This window comes from Syngnathoides biaculeatus, chromosome 4, assembly GCF_019802595.1.
Source record: "Syngnathoides biaculeatus isolate LvHL_M chromosome 4, ASM1980259v1, whole genome shotgun sequence".
NCBI classification, from domain to species: Eukaryota; Metazoa; Chordata; class Actinopteri; order Syngnathiformes; family Syngnathidae; genus Syngnathoides; species Syngnathoides biaculeatus.
The window spans coordinates 6,831,247-6,852,260 of record NC_084643.1 but is presented as its reverse complement, the minus strand read 5'-3'; the positions used below and the strand labels follow the sequence as shown (position 1 = coordinate 6,852,260).

At 42.5% G+C, this 21,014-nt stretch overlaps 1 protein-coding gene across 3 annotated transcripts in view; it reads left to right on the top strand.

The window, feature by feature from the left end:
- The window catches only part of LOC133499932 (pikachurin), a 36,215-nt gene that overhangs the window by 11,709 nt on the left and 3,492 nt on the right, over positions 1-21,014 (top strand). For 2 of the 3 annotated variants that reach the window (XM_061818375.1, XM_061818374.1), the window contains 21 exons: positions 1,134-1,220; positions 1,481-1,507; positions 2,600-2,717; positions 2,796-2,931; positions 5,978-6,144; positions 10,638-10,750; positions 10,853-11,085; positions 11,157-11,344; positions 11,573-11,673; positions 11,777-11,877; positions 13,341-13,485; positions 13,763-13,952; positions 14,043-14,168; positions 14,940-15,183; positions 16,961-17,072; positions 17,156-17,272; positions 18,209-18,389; positions 18,808-18,831; positions 19,016-19,094; positions 20,214-20,357; positions 20,435-20,518. In XM_061818375.1, coding sequence (XP_061674359.1) covers positions 1,134-1,220; positions 1,481-1,507; positions 2,600-2,717; positions 2,796-2,931; positions 5,978-6,144; positions 10,638-10,750; positions 10,853-11,085; positions 11,157-11,344; positions 11,573-11,673; positions 11,777-11,877; positions 13,341-13,485; positions 13,763-13,952; positions 14,043-14,168; positions 14,940-15,183; positions 16,961-17,072; positions 17,156-17,272; positions 18,209-18,389; positions 18,808-18,831; positions 19,016-19,094; positions 20,214-20,357; positions 20,435-20,518 — 2,717 coding nt within the window. Of the gene's footprint in view, positions 1-1,133; positions 1,221-1,480; positions 1,508-2,599; positions 2,718-2,795; positions 2,932-5,977; positions 6,145-10,637; positions 10,751-10,852; positions 11,086-11,156; positions 11,345-11,572; positions 11,674-11,776; positions 11,878-13,340; positions 13,486-13,762; positions 13,953-14,042; positions 14,169-14,939; positions 15,184-16,960; positions 17,073-17,155; positions 17,273-18,208; positions 18,390-18,807; positions 18,832-19,015; positions 19,095-19,788; positions 19,861-20,213; positions 20,358-20,434; positions 20,519-21,014 lie in introns of those variants that run through there. The other variant, XM_061818376.1, reaches the window with a different exon arrangement.

The following is a 21,014-nucleotide window of genomic DNA, read 5'->3' as shown; positions in this document are numbered from 1 at the left end:
TCGAGTTAACAAACTCTTTGAAACAAATCAAAAATGCATAAATGTTAATGGGACAGAGCATTGTTAATGTTCACAAGAAAAAAGTAACGCAAAACTATCAAGTATGGTCTCAAATCTCTTCAGGAACAGTACAGTAAAACAAAACATAGAACTAAAGAAAAGAATGAGGTTCAGCCATCAGTACAATTTTTTTTTTCTGCTGAATGTTCTGAACTGGCAGCACGGTGGGCCAACTGGTCGGAGCTCTGCCCTCGCAGTTCTGAGGTCCAGGGTTCAAATCCTGTCCGGAGTTTGCATGTTCTCCCCGTGTCTGACAACTAGAATAGGCTCCAGTACTCTCGTGACTATCGTGAGGATAAGTAGCTCAGAAAATGGATGGATGGATGGATGGCTGTTCTGAACTCCTGTTTCCACACCACCAGTTCCGTTGAATGTTCTGAACTCCTGTTCCCCACAAATGCCAAAATTCTTGGCGGTTAATTAAATGCTTATTCTGTCTGTGTTTATTTGTGTACGCTGACGGTAGTTCACCCACTTGACCTCGATTGCGACCTCCCTAATTGCTGTCGCCCATTAACAAAGCGTGAATCGGTGTGCGCTCTCGGTCCATATGTCCGAACTAAGAGGATTACCCAGCGAGCTGCGCTTAGCTCCAAACCAACTCACAGATGAACTTAGTGTGTCTGTGTTAGCTCTGCCGAGGAGGGTTTTGGTTTCATTGCCCAGAATCTGTGAAGTCCTATTACAAGATGGGAAGATTTTACATTTAGTACGCTTTCTAAGTACCCACGTTCATTGTGTCGTACAGTATATCGCTCACAAAGATATTAGAAGTCAATTTCAGAATGCTTGAAACTGGAAAAAAAAAAAAAAAAACAAACCTGGAGTTTAACCTGGATCTGATCCCGACTGCGTATTTGGCGTCAGTGTGAAAAATCCAATTGAAGGTGATTGGAGTCTTGTTTCTCTTTCAAATCCGATCATCAGCTCTGTTCCTGCTTATGCACGATCTTCTTGCTCATCACTCGACGAAAACCTCATTTTAGTCCTTAAAAAATGTGTTCTGCTCTGATTTAAGCCTTGGCGGAGGTCTTCGGTGTGGTTTCTAGACAATGTCCTTGTGTGCGTTATAGATATTCTACACGGAGGTCAAAAATGGCCGTCCCTACGGTACTTCCTCTGTGATGGAAGTCCCTCTCAGTTTGGACATGCTGACTACGGTGAGACCTGTTTTTTATTATCAATAGTAAGCAGAGCTGCAATGTTGTTGGATGCTCAGCACTTAATAACTGGTTTTAATAGTCCTTTGCAATACTGCAAGAGAGTCTGAACCAACAAAATTTTGCCAATAACGCTATGGTAACATCAACAGTGTAAATATTTCAAATGTTTGGTCTTTACCATTTTAATGCTATTCTAAAAAAAAAAAACAAACAAAAAAAAACGTTTGCTTGTGTTTTTCCTCTCTCCCCATCCAAAGGGCCAATTTGATGGACAGGCAAGCTTTGTAAGTATATTTTGGTTTATGCGACATTTTTTTTTTTTTTTTTTTTTTGCTGTATCTGAGCTACTAAAAACTAGAGTGAGGGCAATGTTCCCTCTAAGCTGCGCAACTGCGCATTTGCGCACTCTCAGCGCAGAGGAAAACAGATCTAGCGCAGTGAACTACAAGGCAGCACGCTGCCTCTCACAAAGAGCTGCTGGTCGGCCACACACGCTACTTCCTTGTTTACCATTTTAAAGGGGTACACTCATAATTACAAACACCGGGGTACGTGAATAATAGAAGAAAAGTGGTGAAACTGGATGAGAGTTTCTCTTTTTTGAGTAAAAAAAGGTCTGATCTGAAGTCAAAGTAGAAAGTGCAGGATGAGATGGTGTATAATGTTAAAATTCCAGCGTTGCACAGCATGATCGAGGATGAAAGCACAGACGATACATTGCCCAAAAAGCTAATTCTGTATTTTAAATATAGGACGTAACGTAACATTAACCCTAAAACCATTTGGGAGCATCATTCACATTTCAACATGCATTGCCAAAGATATTCTCCAAGCAATAATTCAGTTTTATACCAAGAAAAACAGACAGAGATATCATTGTGGGTTAAGCGACATTTCAAATTTATAGTTAATAGTTGGCATGGTATGTATTTGTAGTGAAATGTATTTTTGTGTTTGTTTACATTTTCAGTGTAAGTTTGCAAAAACACAAAATTGTTGTTAAAAATGTTGTGATGGAAATGTAATGTGAACCTTTTAATGAGCCGAGTACCCTCAATGGATGACACTGATTGACCACAGTGCATACAGTACTTCTGATGGGGGCGCTCACGGGTTTAGTGTGTTTGCTCACACGTAAAAAATTAGAGGGAACATTGAGTGGGGTCCTTTTAATTTTGCAAGATTCTATTTTTTTTAAATCACACCAATGATTAACTTTTCTTAAACCGAAGTTGTGGTTTTCCTGGGCCCAAAAAAAAAAAAAAAAAAAAAATCTGCACTTAACTTGAAAATTTTACCAAGCTCACTCTTTGTTCTCCATGGCTCACGTGTGTACATGTTTTGTTGAAATTGGACTCCCTTTGCGCACCGTGTAGGATGTGGACATCGGTAACCTCAAGGTGAACACCAAGTACCGAGTGAGCGTGGGCGCCTACGGCTGGGCCGGCGAAGGTCGCCCCAGCGTCCCCCGAGACGTCGGCACGGCCTCACACGGTGACGAGGAAAAAGAAACGTGACGCCGTCCGTTTGGAGCGCTCCGATTCTCGATTGAATTTGCTCATTTGCCCGCAGATACGTGCATGCCGCCGGCACCCCCGACCGAGCCCGTCGTCGTGGCGATATCCGACACGGAGTTGGCATTGTGGTGGCGGCAGGGGGAGAGCGAGGGCAGCGCGCCTGTCCTCCACTTCCTGGTCGCTTACATCAGGTGAAGCATTTCCATACATTCTCAGCTGCTGTTATTATTATTATTATCATCATCATTTCAACTGTCTGTATTATTTTACATTGAGTGAGTTCAAATTTTATTATGATTTATGAGATTCCGACTGCTTTAGCGGGATGTACTGGATTTACTGCTTCGTTTCCTCTCTCTATATTCATCATAATACATTTTTTATATACAATTTTTAAAAATCCATTTAGAATTGATATGTGAATGTAATTGACGAGTGAGGCTAAGCGGAGTGGAAGATGCATGAATGACCGGATGATTGTATTTGCCGCCATTTTTGTTACAATATTACCATGTTATTACACACACATATAATGTCCAAATATAGATTTGTAATTAAAAATCAAATGTTTTTAATTAAAATATATAATTTTCAATATCTAATTTAATTTAATTAATTTTAATGTATTTTATAAGTCATTGATAAGTGCAATTATATATCAATATTAATGTATGTCTTTAAAAAATGTATCATGACCTGTAATTTATTTTATATACTGTCAACTTAATCTTTCATCATTGATAATGATAGAGATTTTTAATTACAGTAAAACTATATAATCCGAAATTGTATTTATTTGTAATGTATTTATATATTTTTGGATTAGTTGATATATATCATAAGGCTGTCTAATACATGCATTTATACATGTATTTCTTCTTAGAGCATTTATCTAATACAAATAGTATGCTGCCCAAAAATAATGCAATCTTTCAATTGGAACAAAATTATGACCATTTACCAATCATATCAAATAAATTGATCGTGAAATCTAAAATGTGAAAGCTGCTTTGTAAAGTCGCTGGCAGTTCTTATTATCAAAAGAAACCTTGCGTACTGCATTTCATGCGTCTGCTCTGTGCAATTTTCCCTCATCAAACTCGGAGCTGATGTTTCCAAGTGTTTATAAAGTAACTTAAAATCCTTTTTTTTTTTTTGCACAAAACTGTGCATGCAACGAATTTCAAGTGCGGGATATCTTTTGGTGTGACAATGAAACGAAGCTCAGCCGTCGTGTGATGACAATATCGTGACAGAGACGAGCGTCTCGGGGTGCGCGACAAAAAGGCTTCTCATGTCTAGACAAGTCCAACGCGGATACAGTCAGACGCCATTTTCCAGCCGAGTCCCTTGACGCTTCGCTCAGAGACGACGCCGACGACTACAAGGCGGCCGGCGCTTGAAACCCACCTCGCTTACCGCCCCGCTGTGACGCCGCCGCGCCAAGATTGACTTGGATATAAAAAGCATAACGGCAGCTGTTGCGCTTGTCTTGACAAAGACAGACGGAGGCAGACGCCTGATCTGAATCGATGTTGTTTCCTTGCGAATCGCGCACACACACACACACACACACACTCGCGCTAACGTAGCTGCAGGCCGTCGACATCAGGTCACGTTACCGTACGTCAACGCCGCACGGACGCTTGGACCTGACAGGCAGACGGGAGTGAATGAGCGAATGCGGCGGAACGTGCAGGACACCCAAGAAAATTAACGTCACCGTGATATCAAACTTCCAGCGAACCCCCATTGAACGTACGGGATGCATCGTAAACCCACACACAGACCATATCAAAAAATGAATTCAATAGTTTTGCTTCTCCTACATGCTTAAACACTTCCAAACGGGTTAAAAAAAAAAAAACTTTTTACAGTCAACTTTAGCACGTGTTACTACTATGTTGGTGTCAAATAACGGCAGACTGTCAATCAAACATCACTTTTGGGAAACTAAACGGAAAAATGAAGGATCGTCGCAAAATTACCTAAAACCTACACCTAAAACAATAAAAGATAAAATAAAAAGACAAAAGGATCAAAAATATACCTGCGGGAATTGTTATATTGTCTGTCTACGTGTGTTGCTATTGTTTGTGTTCAAATATATGTCGCTAATAGAGTTCTAACGGTACAATATTGATGCTATTCATCAACAGGTCTATAGTCCTTTACATTGTGACTATTCTAAGGTAAGGCTGTCTAAATATACATTTTTGCCTAAAGAGAGCACCTGGTTATAAGTCTCACCCAGTACATTTGTAAAGGAAATACCATTTGGTACGTACGTACGCCGCAGCTGTGTAAAAGCCGCAAGTGCCCACATTGAAACACGAGATATTTACAAAGAAAGACGGCACACAGAGATTTTAACGCTAGCGCCGCTGTGCTAACGCTAAGGCTAGCGTCGCCGCGCTAACGCTAGCGCCGCACTAACAGGGCCGGACTGGTAAAAGTCACTTCCTCGGCACATATATTCCACCAGTCTCACTCTTACCTTTCCCCCTCAAGTTCCCCCCTTGCGGACGTTGGAAAAAATGCACACAAATTAGCCGCGTCATTGAATAAACCGCAGGGTTGAAAGCGTTCGAAAAAAGTCACAGTTGATGGGGTGGAAATTAGGGAAGTTTGAGAGTAAACATCAGCTGGGAGTGGCAATGAATCAAATAAAGCCCTCCCCCTCCCCCCAAGAATTTAATTTACTACAGTATCTGCAGATATTAGCTGCTTGTCGTGAAGTGAGTTGTTCGCTGCCATCTTGGTGCCGGGAACTATGTTGACACAAGCTGCGGCGCTTCATTCAGACAGAAATAATGCTTTGCCGCCACCTTGTGGCATCTATAGGAAAAGGCAAACCTATGTGCAGATGGGGGGGGGGTGGCTCAAATACTTGTGGCAAGGCTTGGTCCTTTTCCCCTTACACTACAGGTGTCAAACTCAAGGCCCGGGGGCCAGAGCCGGCCCGTCGCATGCTTTTATGTGGCCCGTGAAGGCAAATTATGTGTGTCAACTTCCATGATTCTTGTGAAAATCTGTACTAAAATTTCAAATTGTGAGATAATAAATCATAACATTGGGATACTACAAGCATTTTTTGCGTTACCAAACATGAGCACAGTTGAAAAAACGATTACCGTTGATTTCTGATTCCAAAACTATGTACTATTAAATATGACGGGAAGATGAAAGAATATTTACGATTATGATTTTTTTGTTGCATCTCTCCTCCTTCCCCAGACCGGAGCTGGACACGGAGTGGACGTACATCCGCGATCCCATCCAGAGCAACTCCATGGTGCTGAAGGGCCTCATACCCGACACCGAGTACCAGTTCGTCATCCGAGCCGTCAACGTGCACGGCGCCAGCCCGCCCAGCCACGTCAACAGCCCGGTGCGCACCCTGGGTAAGAGGACCACCCCCCTCCCCACGCCCCCTTTTCCAACCCACAACATTACCAACGTGAACTCGATGCCGTCTTTTCGACCAAAAGGAGCAAGGCTGATATTTACCGTTCAGCATCACGTGAGCGGTGTGTGTTAGTGGGTCAGCGTGTTACCGGAACACAGATGGGGAGGGGGGGGGGGGGGACTCATTCACTTTATTCGGGTGCGTGTGTGTTAAGAGGAGAAGGAGGGGGGGGGGACTGAGTGTTATTAAAACACAGATACGACGCTCACGTGCGGCGTATAAGCCTGCATCAAAGGTAATGTCGTTAATGGATCCTAAACCAGTCGATCGGCATAACTGTGTGTGCGTGTGTGCGTGTGCGCGTGCGTGGTCTACCTGCAGAGATAGACGGACGTACAGTAAATATGATAAAACGGAGAGATTCAGACAATGACAGATGGATAGACTGCCGCATAAATGGAATTGATAGATAATGGAGACGTGGACTGAGAGATTTATGGCGAGATGGCGGACAGTGAACAGTGGACAGTGATTCATGCAAAAATGATGGACGGATAATTGCTAAATTCGCTCATAGATGATAGCAAAATGACAAAGATGGAAAGATCCAGTGGATAGATGGATAGATAGATAGATAGATAGATAGATAGATAGATAGATAGATAGATAGATAGATAGATAGATAGATAGATAGATAGATAGATAGATAGATAGATAGATAGATAGAAGATAGATAGATAGATAGATAGATAGATAGATAGATAGATAGATAGATAGATAGATAGATAGATAGATATAGATAGATAGATAGTAGATAGATAGATAGATAGATAGATAGATAGTAGATAGATAGATAGATAGATAGATAGATAGATAGATAGATAGATAGATCACTGAGACAAAAAAAAATACCCAAATCTTTGATGACAATGAGTAAGGATTTGAAAATATTAGGTGGGAAAAACACAATAAAAATGGTCGTGGAAAAAAATATGAACAAGAAAATCCAAAAGTAATAGATGGAAAATATTTGAACATGTTGCCAGATGTTTTTGAGAACTTTTAAAGAAAAGTGTTTGGTAAAAAACATTTATGTAAAAGAGACCCCCAAATATTTAAATGTTATATAAAACTGCAAGATTGAATCTAAATATTAATTAAAAAATACTTCACATTTTTTTGAATGAATAATAATAGAACATATGCATAAATGGTCAATGACAAAATACTAAATATCAGACAAAAGCACAAAAATGTTAATGGAAAAATAGTTGAAAAAACAATAGATATTCCACAAAAATTCAAAAATATTAGATAATGCAAATGCAAGGTAAAAAGTCCAAAAATACTGGATAAAATTGACTGGACATTTTTTTTCATGAAAAACATTAGAAAAACTATAGATAGATAGATAGATACAAGTAGTCAAGTTACCGTAAATAGAGCTTTGGTAAGAGAAAAATGCCATATCTCCACATTATTGTTCATTACATATTGCAATTTTGAATATTTGACACATGATTTTCTTTTGTGGGCCATATAAAATGATGTGTCAGGCCACATCTGGCCCCCGGGTCTTGACTTTGACACTTATGGCGAAATAAGTGGCCGAGGTAACGTGCGTAAGAACAATTTAAAGACAATAAAAACTTTTTTTTTAAATGCTATTTTAGTTCAGCAATAGCAATAGCCTTGTGAGTGCAAAAAAAATTATGTAATGTGCAAAGATGTAGAAAGAAGTATTATTGCATAGTATAAGATTATGAAAGGGGGGAAAAAAATTAGAATATGCTTTACAGAGTTTCTGCGATTAGCTGGCAACCAGTTCAGGGTGTGCCCCGCCTCCTGCCCGTTGACAGCTGGGATAGGCTCCGCGACCCTTGTGAGGATAAGCGGCTAAGAAAATGGACGTTTGGATGGATTGATGGATGGAAGACTGTGATGTCATTTACTGAGGATGACATGGAAGCTGATTTTTGTTTTGTTTTTTTGTCTTGTTGTTGTGGCTGCGACAGTCCTGTAGCGTCTTCCAGAATAGAAAAAAGTTTGTAGTACACGGTTAAGAACCTTCGCGTTCTGGACGGTCCACTTCCCCTCCCAAAGTGCAAAAGTGTTGTTCACCGGAGTGGTGGAGTTTGCGCCACATTCTCCGCTTCCCCAAGAAGTGCCGTCGCCGTCGATCCTTCCCGATTACGCGGCGAGTGTTGCGGGTCCGCGTGAGGTCACCGCCGATGCGGTTTTCACCCTCCTCGCCGGAGTCTCACCGACGGCAGGCGCTGCAAGCTGCCCCGTCCCCCGCCTGGGGGTCGATAATCATCCCTTTAGTCTTTACAGCGTTTAAAATGAGATTATTTCCATCGCAGCAGAACGCCGACTGGGCTGCCTCATTAAGGCTGACTCGTTTCCACTTCTAATAGCCTAATTAAATAGAATGCAAAAGATTCAAGTTTGGGGGCAAATAATGACATTTAATGTTAATTTTTTATAGTAAACTTCATTTAAGGGATGCAACTAAGAGATTGAAGTGAGCGCACTGGGACGCTTTCTTTTTTACCTACCAGACAGAAAATACACGAGGGGTCCTAAGTCGAGTTTCTGCCCGCAACACAAAGCGGAAAATCCCCAGACTTGTACCTGGAAAGGCTCGTAAAAATGAAGGCCGCCGCGATGAGGCGACCATCAAAAACGATTCAACGAATCGATCGAGTTAGCGACAAAGAAACGCCCGACGACGGCCAGACAAACGGACGAGCGTGGTCCCTCGGCGGGGGGCCAAAGCGGGTTAAATTCAAGTCTCATCAGACGGGATTAGGGACGGCATGCCAGACCCTCTTCCCTGCCTGTCACACACACGCGCACACAATGCGACGCCTCTTGAATGGACAACATTGGTGGGCCTGACGCGCTGACATACTTTTCTGCGTGCGTGTGTGTGTGTGTGTGTGTGTGTGTGTGTGTGAGTGCGCAGGGGGTGGCCAGCGATTGTTACACAACAGCAGATTAGTTTTGGGGGGACCCCTCACTGAGTTCCACTGATCAGTATGCAGGATTTATTTTAGCATTTCGAGGAAAAGTTTGCCAGCGTTCAGCACCGATTCAAAACTCTTCCAACACATTTACTCATGATTATGCTTTTTCTCTGCTACTCACGATATCCCCAATGCACAATAAAGTGACGAGCTTTTGCATTTTGCCAAAGGCTGGGGGAGGGGGGGTGGGGGGGCTTCCTGTTATATTAGATGAGATGAAGTTTTCTCAGCGTAGCATTAATTCAGCACGTACGTCACAGGTGGGTGCATTTTGGTCTAAAAAAGCACAGGATTTCTTAGCCGCTTATCCTCACGAGGATCGCGGGGAGTGCTGGACCTTATCCCAGCTGTCAACGAGCAACAGGCAGGGTACACCCTGACCTGGTTGCCAGCCAATCGCAGGGCAGATGGAGACAAACAGCCGCACTCACGATCACACCTCGGGGCAATTTTGAGTGTCCAATTAATGTTGCATGTTTTTGGGATGTGGGGGGGAAACCGGAGTGCCCGGGGAAAACCCACGCAGGCACGGGGAGAACATGCAAACTCCACACAGGCGGCGCCGGGATCAAACCCGGTCCTCGGGTCCTCAGAACTGTGAGCCCAACGCTTTCCAGCGTGTAGCAGTGATCACATTTGAGATTTTACGATTAATTGATTTGATATGGCTGGTAAACGGTCACGATTTTGTTTATTTCGTTTGATAGTAAACATCAGCTGGGAGCTGATGCACTGTGCCGCCCTTATTTATATATATTTATATCTATATATTGTTGACGTTAAATTGACACATTTCAAATGTTTTATAAAGATGTATTAAGGATTATGTATATATTTAAACATTTTGTCCAAGAGAAAACCCTTTTTATTTTTCTCCTTGTCAATGAGGGGAAAAAAAATCAGTTCTTTCTGTGGAAGTTGAGAGAGTTCAAGTTTGGGGGGAATTGATACAGTTTCAAAGTCCATATTTTGTTTTCTGCTGTTAATCAGTTTTGGTCAGAAAATGTGTTTGTTCGTTTGTTTTTGTTTTTTTGTGGGGGAAAAAAAAAAGTGAAATTTAACCTGAAGACCATGTCGCCCAGCTGTATGACCAACTGGCACATGTGCATCTTTGCCCTCACAGTTCTGACGTCCCGGGTTCAATCCCGGACCCGCCTGTGTGGAGTTTGCATGTTCTCCCCGTGCCTGGGTGGGTTTTCTCCGGGCACTCCGGTTTCCCCCCCCCCCACATCCCAAAAACATGCAACATTAATTGGACACTCAAAATTGCCCATAGGTGTGATCGCGAGTGCGACTGTTTGTCTCGATGTGCCCTGCGATTGGCTGGCAACCAGTTCAGGGTGTACTCTGCCTCCTGCCTGATGATAGCGCTCCTGTGACCCTTGTGAGGATAAGCAGCTCGGAAACTGAATGGCTGGATTATTCACGGGCAATACATCAACAGCAACTTCCCCCGCAGGAGCGTCAGACGTGGGTAGCGGGGATTACAGCCATTACTTCACGAATACGCAGATCAAGGACGACGACGGTTTTGACATGGACGACTCTGACTACGACATCTTCATCGAGGAAGTAAGTCGTGCATATTTTACGACATTAAAATGATTATTCTTCGTTGATTTTTTTTTTTTTTTTTTTTGGGGGGGGGGGGTTGAACTTTGACGTGGTTCTCAGCTGAAGCCGTTCCCTAGCATCGGCCGAGACGGCGGCAAGTCGCAGCTTCGCTCTCGTTCCGGTCCGTCGGGTCAGAACGTGGTTTACCGCGTGAACACCGTGGCCCCCTCCGACCCCGCTGCACTCCCCCCGGCCTCTTCCTCCAGCGCCGCCGCCACGCCAGCCGTCTTCCCAGACTTCTCCGATCTGATTTTCCCAACCGGCTCCGAGCGCAACGTCACAACCACCGCCAGGTACCCGCTTGATTTGGTCCAACAGCTCCGACGATCCACACGCCAAAGTTACTCTCGGCAATCCTTTCCAGCGCCGCCGCGCCCACGCCCAGCCCCGCCGCCACCATGTCGCCGTGGAAGGGCGAGGTCCCTCGGGTGTACCAGCTGACCTGCGACGACACCGTCTGCCCCCCCGACAGCTTCTGCCTCAGAGACTTGGAGAACGGAGGATCGCGATGCCACTGCAACCTCGGACGCGCCGGCGACACCTGCGCTCAAGGTCACATAAGTCACATATGAAATAAGTTTTTAAAAGTACGTTTGAAGGGAAATGAAATTGAAAATGACTTCAAAATAAAAAGCAATCGGATAACAAAAAATGTATAATGATTATGATATTTAATTACATCTGATTGAAGCATAATGGGCAACATAAACGTGTCGAATATTTTTTGTCTTCAGTGTAAAGTTTAACCACAATTTTGTTTTTTGTTGTGTTGTTCTTTAGAGGTTTCCGTCAGGTTTCCCAGGTTCTATGGCCACTCCCACATGACCTTTGAACCTCTGAAGAACTCCTACCAGACCTTTCAGATCTCAGCGGAGTTCAAGGTGTAGCTGACTGGTTTATTTAAGTCGGTTCTGGTTGACGAAGTACGGTAAGGAACCGCGTGCGTAGTAATCGCGCTCGTGTGTTTGTCTGCGTACGTTTCAGGCGGACGCCGACGATGGCCTGCTGCTGTACTGCGGCGAGAACGAACACGGCCGCGGGGATTTCGCTTCTTTGGCGCTGCTGCGCGGGAAAGTACATTACAGGTAATGACGCATACTTGACACGTCAATCAATCGATAATATCGGTGGACCCGCTAGGAGACGTGTCAAGAAAGAAAGTTGGAAAAATGAATCACCCCAAATACTATCACAGAAAACACAAAACGTAACCACAAAACATGTTACAGTTGATCTTCGCTTTCACTTTCATTGCTGTTGGGAAATTCTCTGTCGACTTCTCATGGCAACTTGATGAGGATGAGTCCAATTTCAAAGAAAAATAGTGACCGACTTATGGAGGTGAATAAGTGCCACCGGGATTTGAATTGGAAGTGTAAAGTGATCACATTTCCGACAGTTGTATTTCTGTGTAAGTTTTCAATGTTGACAATTCAACTGGCGACAATTCGCTGTCTGAACCTCACCGTCCGTGCCACCAGGCAGGGTTACTTCAGGTCAGCCAACCGCAGTTACGCTTTCTTAGTATGTGACGTCACGTGACTAAGAAAGCGTAACTGCGATTGGCTGTTCGGTTGTGACCTGGAGTAACCCTGCCTTGTGGCACAGACGGTGAGTTTTAGACACCGAATTGTAGCCAGTTAAATTGTTAACATTGAAAAGTTACACTGAAATACAACTATTGAAAATGTGATCACTTTACATTTCAAATTCAGACCCTGTTTTCTGTTGCATTTTAAATTCAAATCCTGGTGGCAACAATTTACTTCCATACCGACAGCTGACATTCCAACCACTATTTCTACGACTACTACTAAGCTATTTACACTGTTGGTACATTGTTATTACAATTAAGTTATTTGTTGTTGGGTGTTTTTTTTTTTTTTGCACTACTGCTGTAACTCCTGCTCATTGGTAGTTTTGATGCTATATGTTATTAAACTATTATCACATTGTTATTACACACTTAAGCTTTCCTGGTGAAAACCATTCCCACTACTGTTTTCATTTGCCTTTCACTGTAATACTAACAAGCTAAAGTGGTTACTACACTGTTATTACATGTTTTTTTTTCATAACATTTCAAATGGAAGTTAAAAACTATTTCCACGACTGCTTTGCTTTGTATTTTGTGCTCATATCTATTACTACTATGTTATTGGCTCCTTAGTATACACAAAAAAGTTACTTTTATTGTTTTCCAGATCAAAATAATTTGCAACGTTTCATGAGGACAAGCAAAAACGGATGGATCTTTTTGATTTGTACTTAATGGTGATTTTGAAGAATATCGCAACTATGATATCATTAAGAGACTTGTTACATGTAAATTTGGGGTGTCATTTTCTTCAAAAATAATGACGTCATTTCTTTTTCTTTATGATCAAAACAATTCCCTCTTCTTCTTTAACTGCTAATTCATTATAAATTTAAAGGCTATAACAGCACACTTCATCCCCCCCCCACCCCCACCCAAACAAACACAAGCAACAAAGATTTGTCATATTTGTTGTTTCCCTGATAAAAAGTAACGGCTCTGATTTTTCAGGTTCAACTGCGGAACAGGCGTAGCTCGGATCGTCAGCGAGAGCCGCGTGGTCCTCGGTCAGTGGCACACGGTCACGGTCTTCAGGGACGGCACCAGCGGCTGGCTGCGACTGGACAACGACACGCCCATATCCGGCCGATCGCAAGTAACGACACCAAGTTGAATAATCATCGTTAAAAGGTTGCCAGGCGGTCCAAAATCATCCATTTTGGGCAAATCAAACCCTCTCAAAAATCAATGTTCTTGTAAGGTTGAAAAAAAAAACATAGACAGGTAAGTGTAATTACGTGATAATTAAGAGTTAAATACTAAGTCCGTTTGCATCATGTCGCTAACCAAAACAGCAGTACGGAAACAATTTGTACTTTGTGGAAATATTTCATGTAGAAGAAGTGAGGACGACGTTCTGTTTGACCGCTCAGGGCGAGTACACCAAGATCACGTTCCGCTCGCCGCTCTACGTCGGGGGCGCTCCGAGCGCCTACGGGCTGGCGAGGGCAACGGGCGCCGCCGGAGGCTTCGTGGGTTGCATCCAAAGCTTGACCCTCAACGGCGTGGCCGCCGACGTCAGAGCGTGGCCGCTGGGCCGAGCGCTGAGCGGCGCCGACGTAGGTGGGCGCACGGCGTGGGGTACTCGCAGGGGCGGACACGCGACGCTGCCGCCGCCGCATTCCCGCATCTTTTGCGTGCGTGTTTTTGCAGGCGAGTGCACCGACAGCGTGTGCGACGCGGTGGGTTGCGGCAACGGCGGCGTCTGCTTTGCCAACCGCGCCGACGGCTTCATCTGCTTGTGCCCGCTTGGCTTCACTGGCACTCTGTGCCAAGACAGTCAGACAATTCTTCTTTCTATATTCATTTTTCTCTTTTCTTTGACTCTTCTAAATCATGGGAGTATTTTTGATAAAATAAAAAATATTAGTAAAGTATAAAAATATTTTATAGACAACACTGGACACAATCTGAGTACAGCTTCAATACAGGATGCGACTAATGTTTATTTTATTTTATGTAAATTGGCAAAACAAGTTTCAGCTATTTTTTTATTTCTTTTTGCAACATAATGAATAAATAATACTGTACACTTTCTGTTCACCAAATGCTGCCGAACATATTTCATTTCTTATATTAAATGTTATTTCTTTTTTTTCAATTCAAATTTTAAATTTTAATTGAATCTAGAATTTGATTTGATTTAATTTAAATGTTATTTACTTATTTCATTAATTTTTTTTATTATTATTGTGGTTTCTTGTAAGACATTTTTTTCAAGATTAAGATTTTAAAAGGCCACAACAAAACCATACTTCCCTCCCCCCAGACTTCTCTCCATTTGGAATATTTCAAGTACTGTGATTAGTTCATTAGTTTGACAGGAAATCATCTTTTTATATGATATATACTAGCTTTTGTAACTTGACCAAGCTCTATGTATGAAATTTAATATAGAGCAGAATTAATTTCATTGAATAAGTTTTGATTCAGTTTTCATCTAAAATGCAACTTCATTTAAAATTAAATGTTAATGTTCTCAGAATGTTCAACCCTAACCTAAGCCTGACCCCCCCCCCCCCCCGGATTTTTTTTGGGTGGGGGTTGCAGGTTTCTCGGTCTCCTCGCCGCTCTTCAACGAGATGGCGCTGTCCTACGCGGTGGTGCCGTGGCCGCAGCCGTCCCAGAGTTATTTGTCCTTCATGGAGTTCGAAATGACCTTCCGGCCGTCGGCGCCCGACGGGACGCTGCTGTACAGCGACGACGACGGCACCGCCGACTTCCTGGCCATCAACCTGCTGGACGGATTCGTGGAGTTCAGATTCGACTGCGGCTCGGGCGGGGCTGTGTTAAGGTGAGGCCCGATGGGACACTAGCGCCTCAGTCATCGCAGCCAATACTAGCGTTTCCTCCAATCCAACGGTCCAAGTTTTCGCGGAAAGTGGTCAACACGAGTCCAGTTTATTTATATTTCTAGTAGGGCTGGGGGGGTTGATCAAAATTGTCTCCGTGATTCCCACTGTAGCTTTTCACAAGCATAAAAACATCACAATCGACTAAAAAATATGAATCTGCACGATGGCGCTATTGTCAACGCACCCTGAATCGCACCCACATCCAGGATACAGTATTTCTTTCAGCTAGCGTGTTTGTAATAACCTGTTTGTTATCGCTTCAAGTTCCAGTTGGAGTTTACAGCAAAAATAAACACACAACAATAAGAATTACATACATTGAATATTTAAAGCCCCGCTGTTATGAAATGCATGATTTTTAGTATGTTATTAATGAAAAAAGGGCAGCCAGAGTGGACCCATCCTATGGCTTTTTGTCACTCCCGCCATGAAAATCCTCTCGAGGGATTTGTTTTGGAGAAAAAACAGGAAGTGACGTTCATAGCAGACACCCACCCAGGCGGACTCGTGTGTTTATTCTAGTTTTACCTGCTGGAAGGTAGCTCTTTGTTCCTTGTTCTTTGTTAGCCAAAATGCCGGCTCGTTGAATTGCTGGATATTGTTCAAACACTCGGGATGGATTCACTCTTCACACTTTTTAAAAAGACCGTCGTGAAAAATGGATTGCACCGGTGCAAAGTACGCGAGCTTCGTGGGTTCCAAATGACAGGTAGGTGTGTATAGAGTTACTTAAAAAAAATAATAATAAATAAAAAACAATAGTTGGGGGAGGGATGTAATCCTCTCAGCACGTAACAAAAGATCCACGTACGTAAATAAGTGTTTGCTAGATGTGTCGATGTGAGGGACGGCTTCGGACGGGGTGACATTTACATACTGACTCATTTAAATATGGCTCGAAACGATAGGGTAACGTTGCCCCGGTCACTTCACTCGATTGTGAAATGTTCTCTTCTTCGAAAAGAGCTTCCGTGCCAGAAGGGGCGTCAGAAAAATCCGAAAATCTTTGTTGGTCCTCTCCCACAGCAAGTTGTCACTACGTGTTTTCAATGGCGAAGGTGCCGGTGTAACATCTGCTGGTGAATTTGCAGGCAATATGGCGACCACTTGGATGTCGAATGAGACTTCCGCAACTTTGCGCTTGGATGACGCGCTCTCCGCTCATATTTATTTTTTCATATCGACATTGAAGTGAATAATGTTATATGTATTTTTCATTACAATATCTATTTTAGAATGTTTGGAGCCATGGCAGTGGGGCTTTAAGAATAAGAGTTTTTTTTTTTTTTTTTAAATGTGATACGACCACTTTGATGCTATGCCAGCACTCAACGGAAACCCAGAAATTAACATTATATCTCAGGAGGGCTTGACCCTCGAATATTCACATGCAAACGTTGAAGTAACCCTTAATGATTTTAATCAGAATGTGTGGGATTATTTTTTTCCATAATTGCTAAAACCTAATCTCCATCATATCCTACACATTCCATAACAACGGTCACGTATAATGTGTACACAAGTGTATTCGTGCACAACTTTGACATCAACAAATGAAAAGCAGTTTTTCACGAGTTGTCCCGCAAAGCATCAAACTTTTGACCGATAGGTGGCAGTGTATGAAAGGGTTCCACCGGAGTATCTGATATTTTTGTTGTTTCGCGACATCTTCCCATTCCAATGCTTGAATGATTTTAATATTTTAATGCCTCAAAGGAGTGAAGAGCGAGTCGCTATGGACGCCTGGCACGAGCTGAGGGTGTCCCGCACTGCCAAAAGCGGAATCCTGCAAGTGGACAGCCAGAAGGCCGTGGAAGGATTCGCCGAGGTACCTGCACTTTAGAACCACAAGGGGGCAGGCAAGCTACTCAGTGTGATTCCTTCAACTCAATGCCGTGCGCGTGTGTTTAGGGGGCTTTCACGCAGATCAACTGCAGCTCAGCGCTCTACATCGGGGGAGTACCGCAGTATGACAAAACCAAGAAGGCCGCGGGGGTCCTGAAGCCCTTCACGGGAGCCGTACAAAAGGTGTCAAAATACACACCCGCAGTGCACACACTGTTTTGCCCCACGAGATTTATTTAGCCTTCTTCAGAATTCCATAAAAGTGTAAAAAGAAGTCAACAACTCAAAAAACGCTGTTAATGTTGCATGCTTTTTTAATCTATGTATTTATTTTTTTATCATGTCATAAAAGTGTAACGAGAAATTCACAAGTTAAAAAAGACACTGTCAATGTTAGGATATAACATTTTCCAAAAGAAAATGGTGTTGCATCTTAGGTTTAACCTTAAAAAAATGCCTTAAAAGTGTGAAAAGAAATTGACCACTGAACATCAATTAATCACAGAATAATTTTAACTTTATTAGCAATGCAGGTCCCATTGTATATCAATTTTTCCATTTTCAATAAAACCATAAAATGTACAAAAAGGAATAAAAAGTCAATTAATGTTGACGATGGCAGTCGGCATTGCATCTCGTTTTTAACCCTCTAAATAATCTCAGCAAAGTGTAACAAAAATAAATGAACCACGAAAAAAATGTTATGACAAAAACAATAAAACACTGAGTCTTAATTTGTTTTTTAAAATGTGAAACAATGCTGTAAAAGTCAAAATAATGAGACCATTAAAAGCAATAAAAATATGTTCCTGTTAATGTCAGAACATAAAAATAGTCTTAAGTAGGTGACGTTGTATGACATTTATCGCATTCATGACATCATAACTAACATAACCACAAAAAACTGCCAATGTTTGTACAAATGACTAAAAAAAAAAAAACATTCTGTCACATCTTTATGGATAGATTTTTTTTTGTCGTCACACTAACAGAAAAAAAGTCACTTTGTTCTTAAATGACAAAGGCAGTTTTATATATTTGTATTTCTATTTGTATACTCCCAAAAAGAAGTTGAGCACCAAAAAAAAAAAAAAAAAGTGTCACGTTCTCTCCTCCTAGCTGGTCCTGAACGATCGCATCATCCCCATCACGAGCGAGTCGGCGGGCGGCGTCAACGTGGCCAACGCGGAGCACCCTTGCGCGCAAAGCCCCTGCGCCAACGGCGGCACCTGCAGGCCTCAGCGGGACGCCTACGAGTGCGACTGCCCCCTCGGGTACGACGGCCGGCACTGCCAGAAAGGTCCGTCTGCCGTTTGACGTTACTAGTTGGGAAGCTATGGCGCCGTTTCTTTCGTATTCCGGCCGGAGCTCGGAAAACCAGTTCTCAAACGGGGTGCGGAGACGTCAGTGGCACTGAGGGTGAATGCGGAACTTCAGATGTCCCATTCACTGTTTAATTTCATATTATTTGGATTTTTCCCAATGGAGGTCATCACGAATTCAAATTTGTATTCTCTGACGTGATGGCAGCAACAGCACAATCAGCCCTCGTCTCCCGGGGCTCGGACCACATGACCTGATCCCCATGTCCACGGATAAATCCCTTTTTTCCTTTTCTCCTCCTTATCATAAGAGTCAATATGACGGCGTGTAGTGCAAATGTTAATCCTTCAAACCTGTCTTTGCCTTCTCTGTTTTTTTTTTTTTTTTTTTTTCAGAATGTGGAAACTACTGCTTGAACAGTAAGCCATCCCGTATTCCTTCTTCCTTGAATTTTTTGAAAACGTGCAGACGATTTAATTAGATACATGTAGTGACGTGGTTCACGTCGGCGCTGCCTCTGAATGCTCGTTGTCGTGCGATCGTGGCGAAAAACATGACTTTTTTTTTTTTTTTTTTTTTTTGTCTCCCTCGTCCGCCCCACAGCTGTGACAGAGGCCATCGAGATCCCGCAGTTTATGGGTCGCAGCTACCTCACCTACGACAAAAGAGACATTCTCAAGAGGTCAGAAATGGACACCAAATTGATTCAATTGTTCGGGTTTCTTTTTTATTTGTTTTTCATTTCATTCATTTTGTTTTTCATCCTTTTCCAAGACATAATCTTTTAAATTTCATTTTTTGTTTTTTTAATTTAGAAAAAATAATTTGAGAGCACTGAAATTTAATTCTTAATGTCATGTGATTTTTTTTCTTACATTTCATTGAAAAAATCATTAGGCATTACTCTTACAATTTATTACATTTTGAAGTCATTATTTCTCTTTAAAATTGAATAGATTTTTGTTATCTTCACTCAATTTTTTTTTATCTTTTCCAATCCATATCATTCAGCTGCCGATTAAATTGTTTTCATTTATTCGATTAATTGTTTTTTTAAACACCTGCATAATTCATTTTTCAATTCATTCATTTTCGATCCTAAAATGATTTAATTTGAATATATTTTAGTATGGCGGAAACATTGGTGCAACTGGTTATAGCGTTGGCCTCACAGTTCTGAGGACCTGGGTTCAAATCCCGTCCCCACCTGTATGGAATTTGCATGTTCTGGCCGAGCCTGCGTGGGTTTCCCCCGAGCACTCCGGTTTCCTCCCACATCCCAAAAACACCCGACATTAATTGGACACTCTAAATTGCCCCTAGGTGTGATTGTGAGTGCAGCTGTTTGTCTCCATGTGCCCTGCGATTGGCTGGCAACCAGTTCGGGGTGTCCCCCGCCTCCTGCCCGTTGACGGCCGGGATAGGCTCCAGCACTCCCCGCGACCCTTGTGAGGATAAGCGGCTAAGAAAATGGAAGGATGGATGGATACATTTTAATTTCATTTGTTTAATCAAGCAAACAAATAACAACAGCAAATGTTGACTTTTATTGTTGCTCCAAAATTAGTTTTTCCTACTTTCCATGTATTTTTATTAATAATTGTTTATGCAGATACATTTTCAAAATTGGCAAGTTGGCTCGCAGAAATGAAGAAGGAAATCCAGTTTTTGATTTGTTACAAGTGTATTTTGGTCAGCGTATTTAGATCGAGAAGGGAGGAGTGTCAATCCGAGCTGTGCCTAACGTTGTGTCCATCGGGCGCGCACAATGGCGTGGAAAACGTGTTTTTTGCACCGATAGGGTGTCGGGCTCCAGGAACAACGTGTTCATGCGCTTCAAGAGCAACGCCGGCGACGGCCTGTTGCTGTGGCGAGGCGACACGCCCATGAGAGCCAACAGCGACTTCCTGTCGGTGGGCCTGCGCGACGGCGCGCTCATCTTCAGGTCAGCGTTCGTCGTTTAGGCTTCCTCGTTTCCTTTTCCGTAATTTTACGTCACACGTTCACGTTGCTTCCGCGCAGTTACAACTTGGGCAGCGGTGTGGCGAACGTCGTGGTCAACGGAAGCTTCTCTGATGGGAAGTGGCACAGAGTCAAAGCTGTCAGGTGAAATTGACTTTTTGCATTCATATTTCTGCTCTTTATGACAAAATAGTGCCTGTAAATTGTCTGACTTTAATCCTTGTAAAATTACACATTTTATTCTCACAAAATTGTGATTATTGGAATCTTCCAGAGAAAGCTGAATAAAAAATTTTCCCTCTCAATATTATTTAACTCTCATAAAATTGCTGCTTTTGTCTCCATACTACAACTTAATCTTTTTTACATTCCTGACTTTGTGTCATAAAATAACATAAATAAGATTTTTTTTTTTTACCCTTTGTACACTTTATGCCCCTGTAGAGTGAAAATAAAAAGTGTAAAATTGCCACAAAAAATGGCTGTTGTTAACAAGTATGTCAAATTTGAATGTCGAACGCACCCCAAAATAAGTAATTAGACGTAGAAATGGCGAAGAATTAAGATGTTCTTTCAGCTATCAGATGCAGTGGGCGTGTCCGATGAATATTCTGAAAAGACCCCACTCGACTTTTACCTG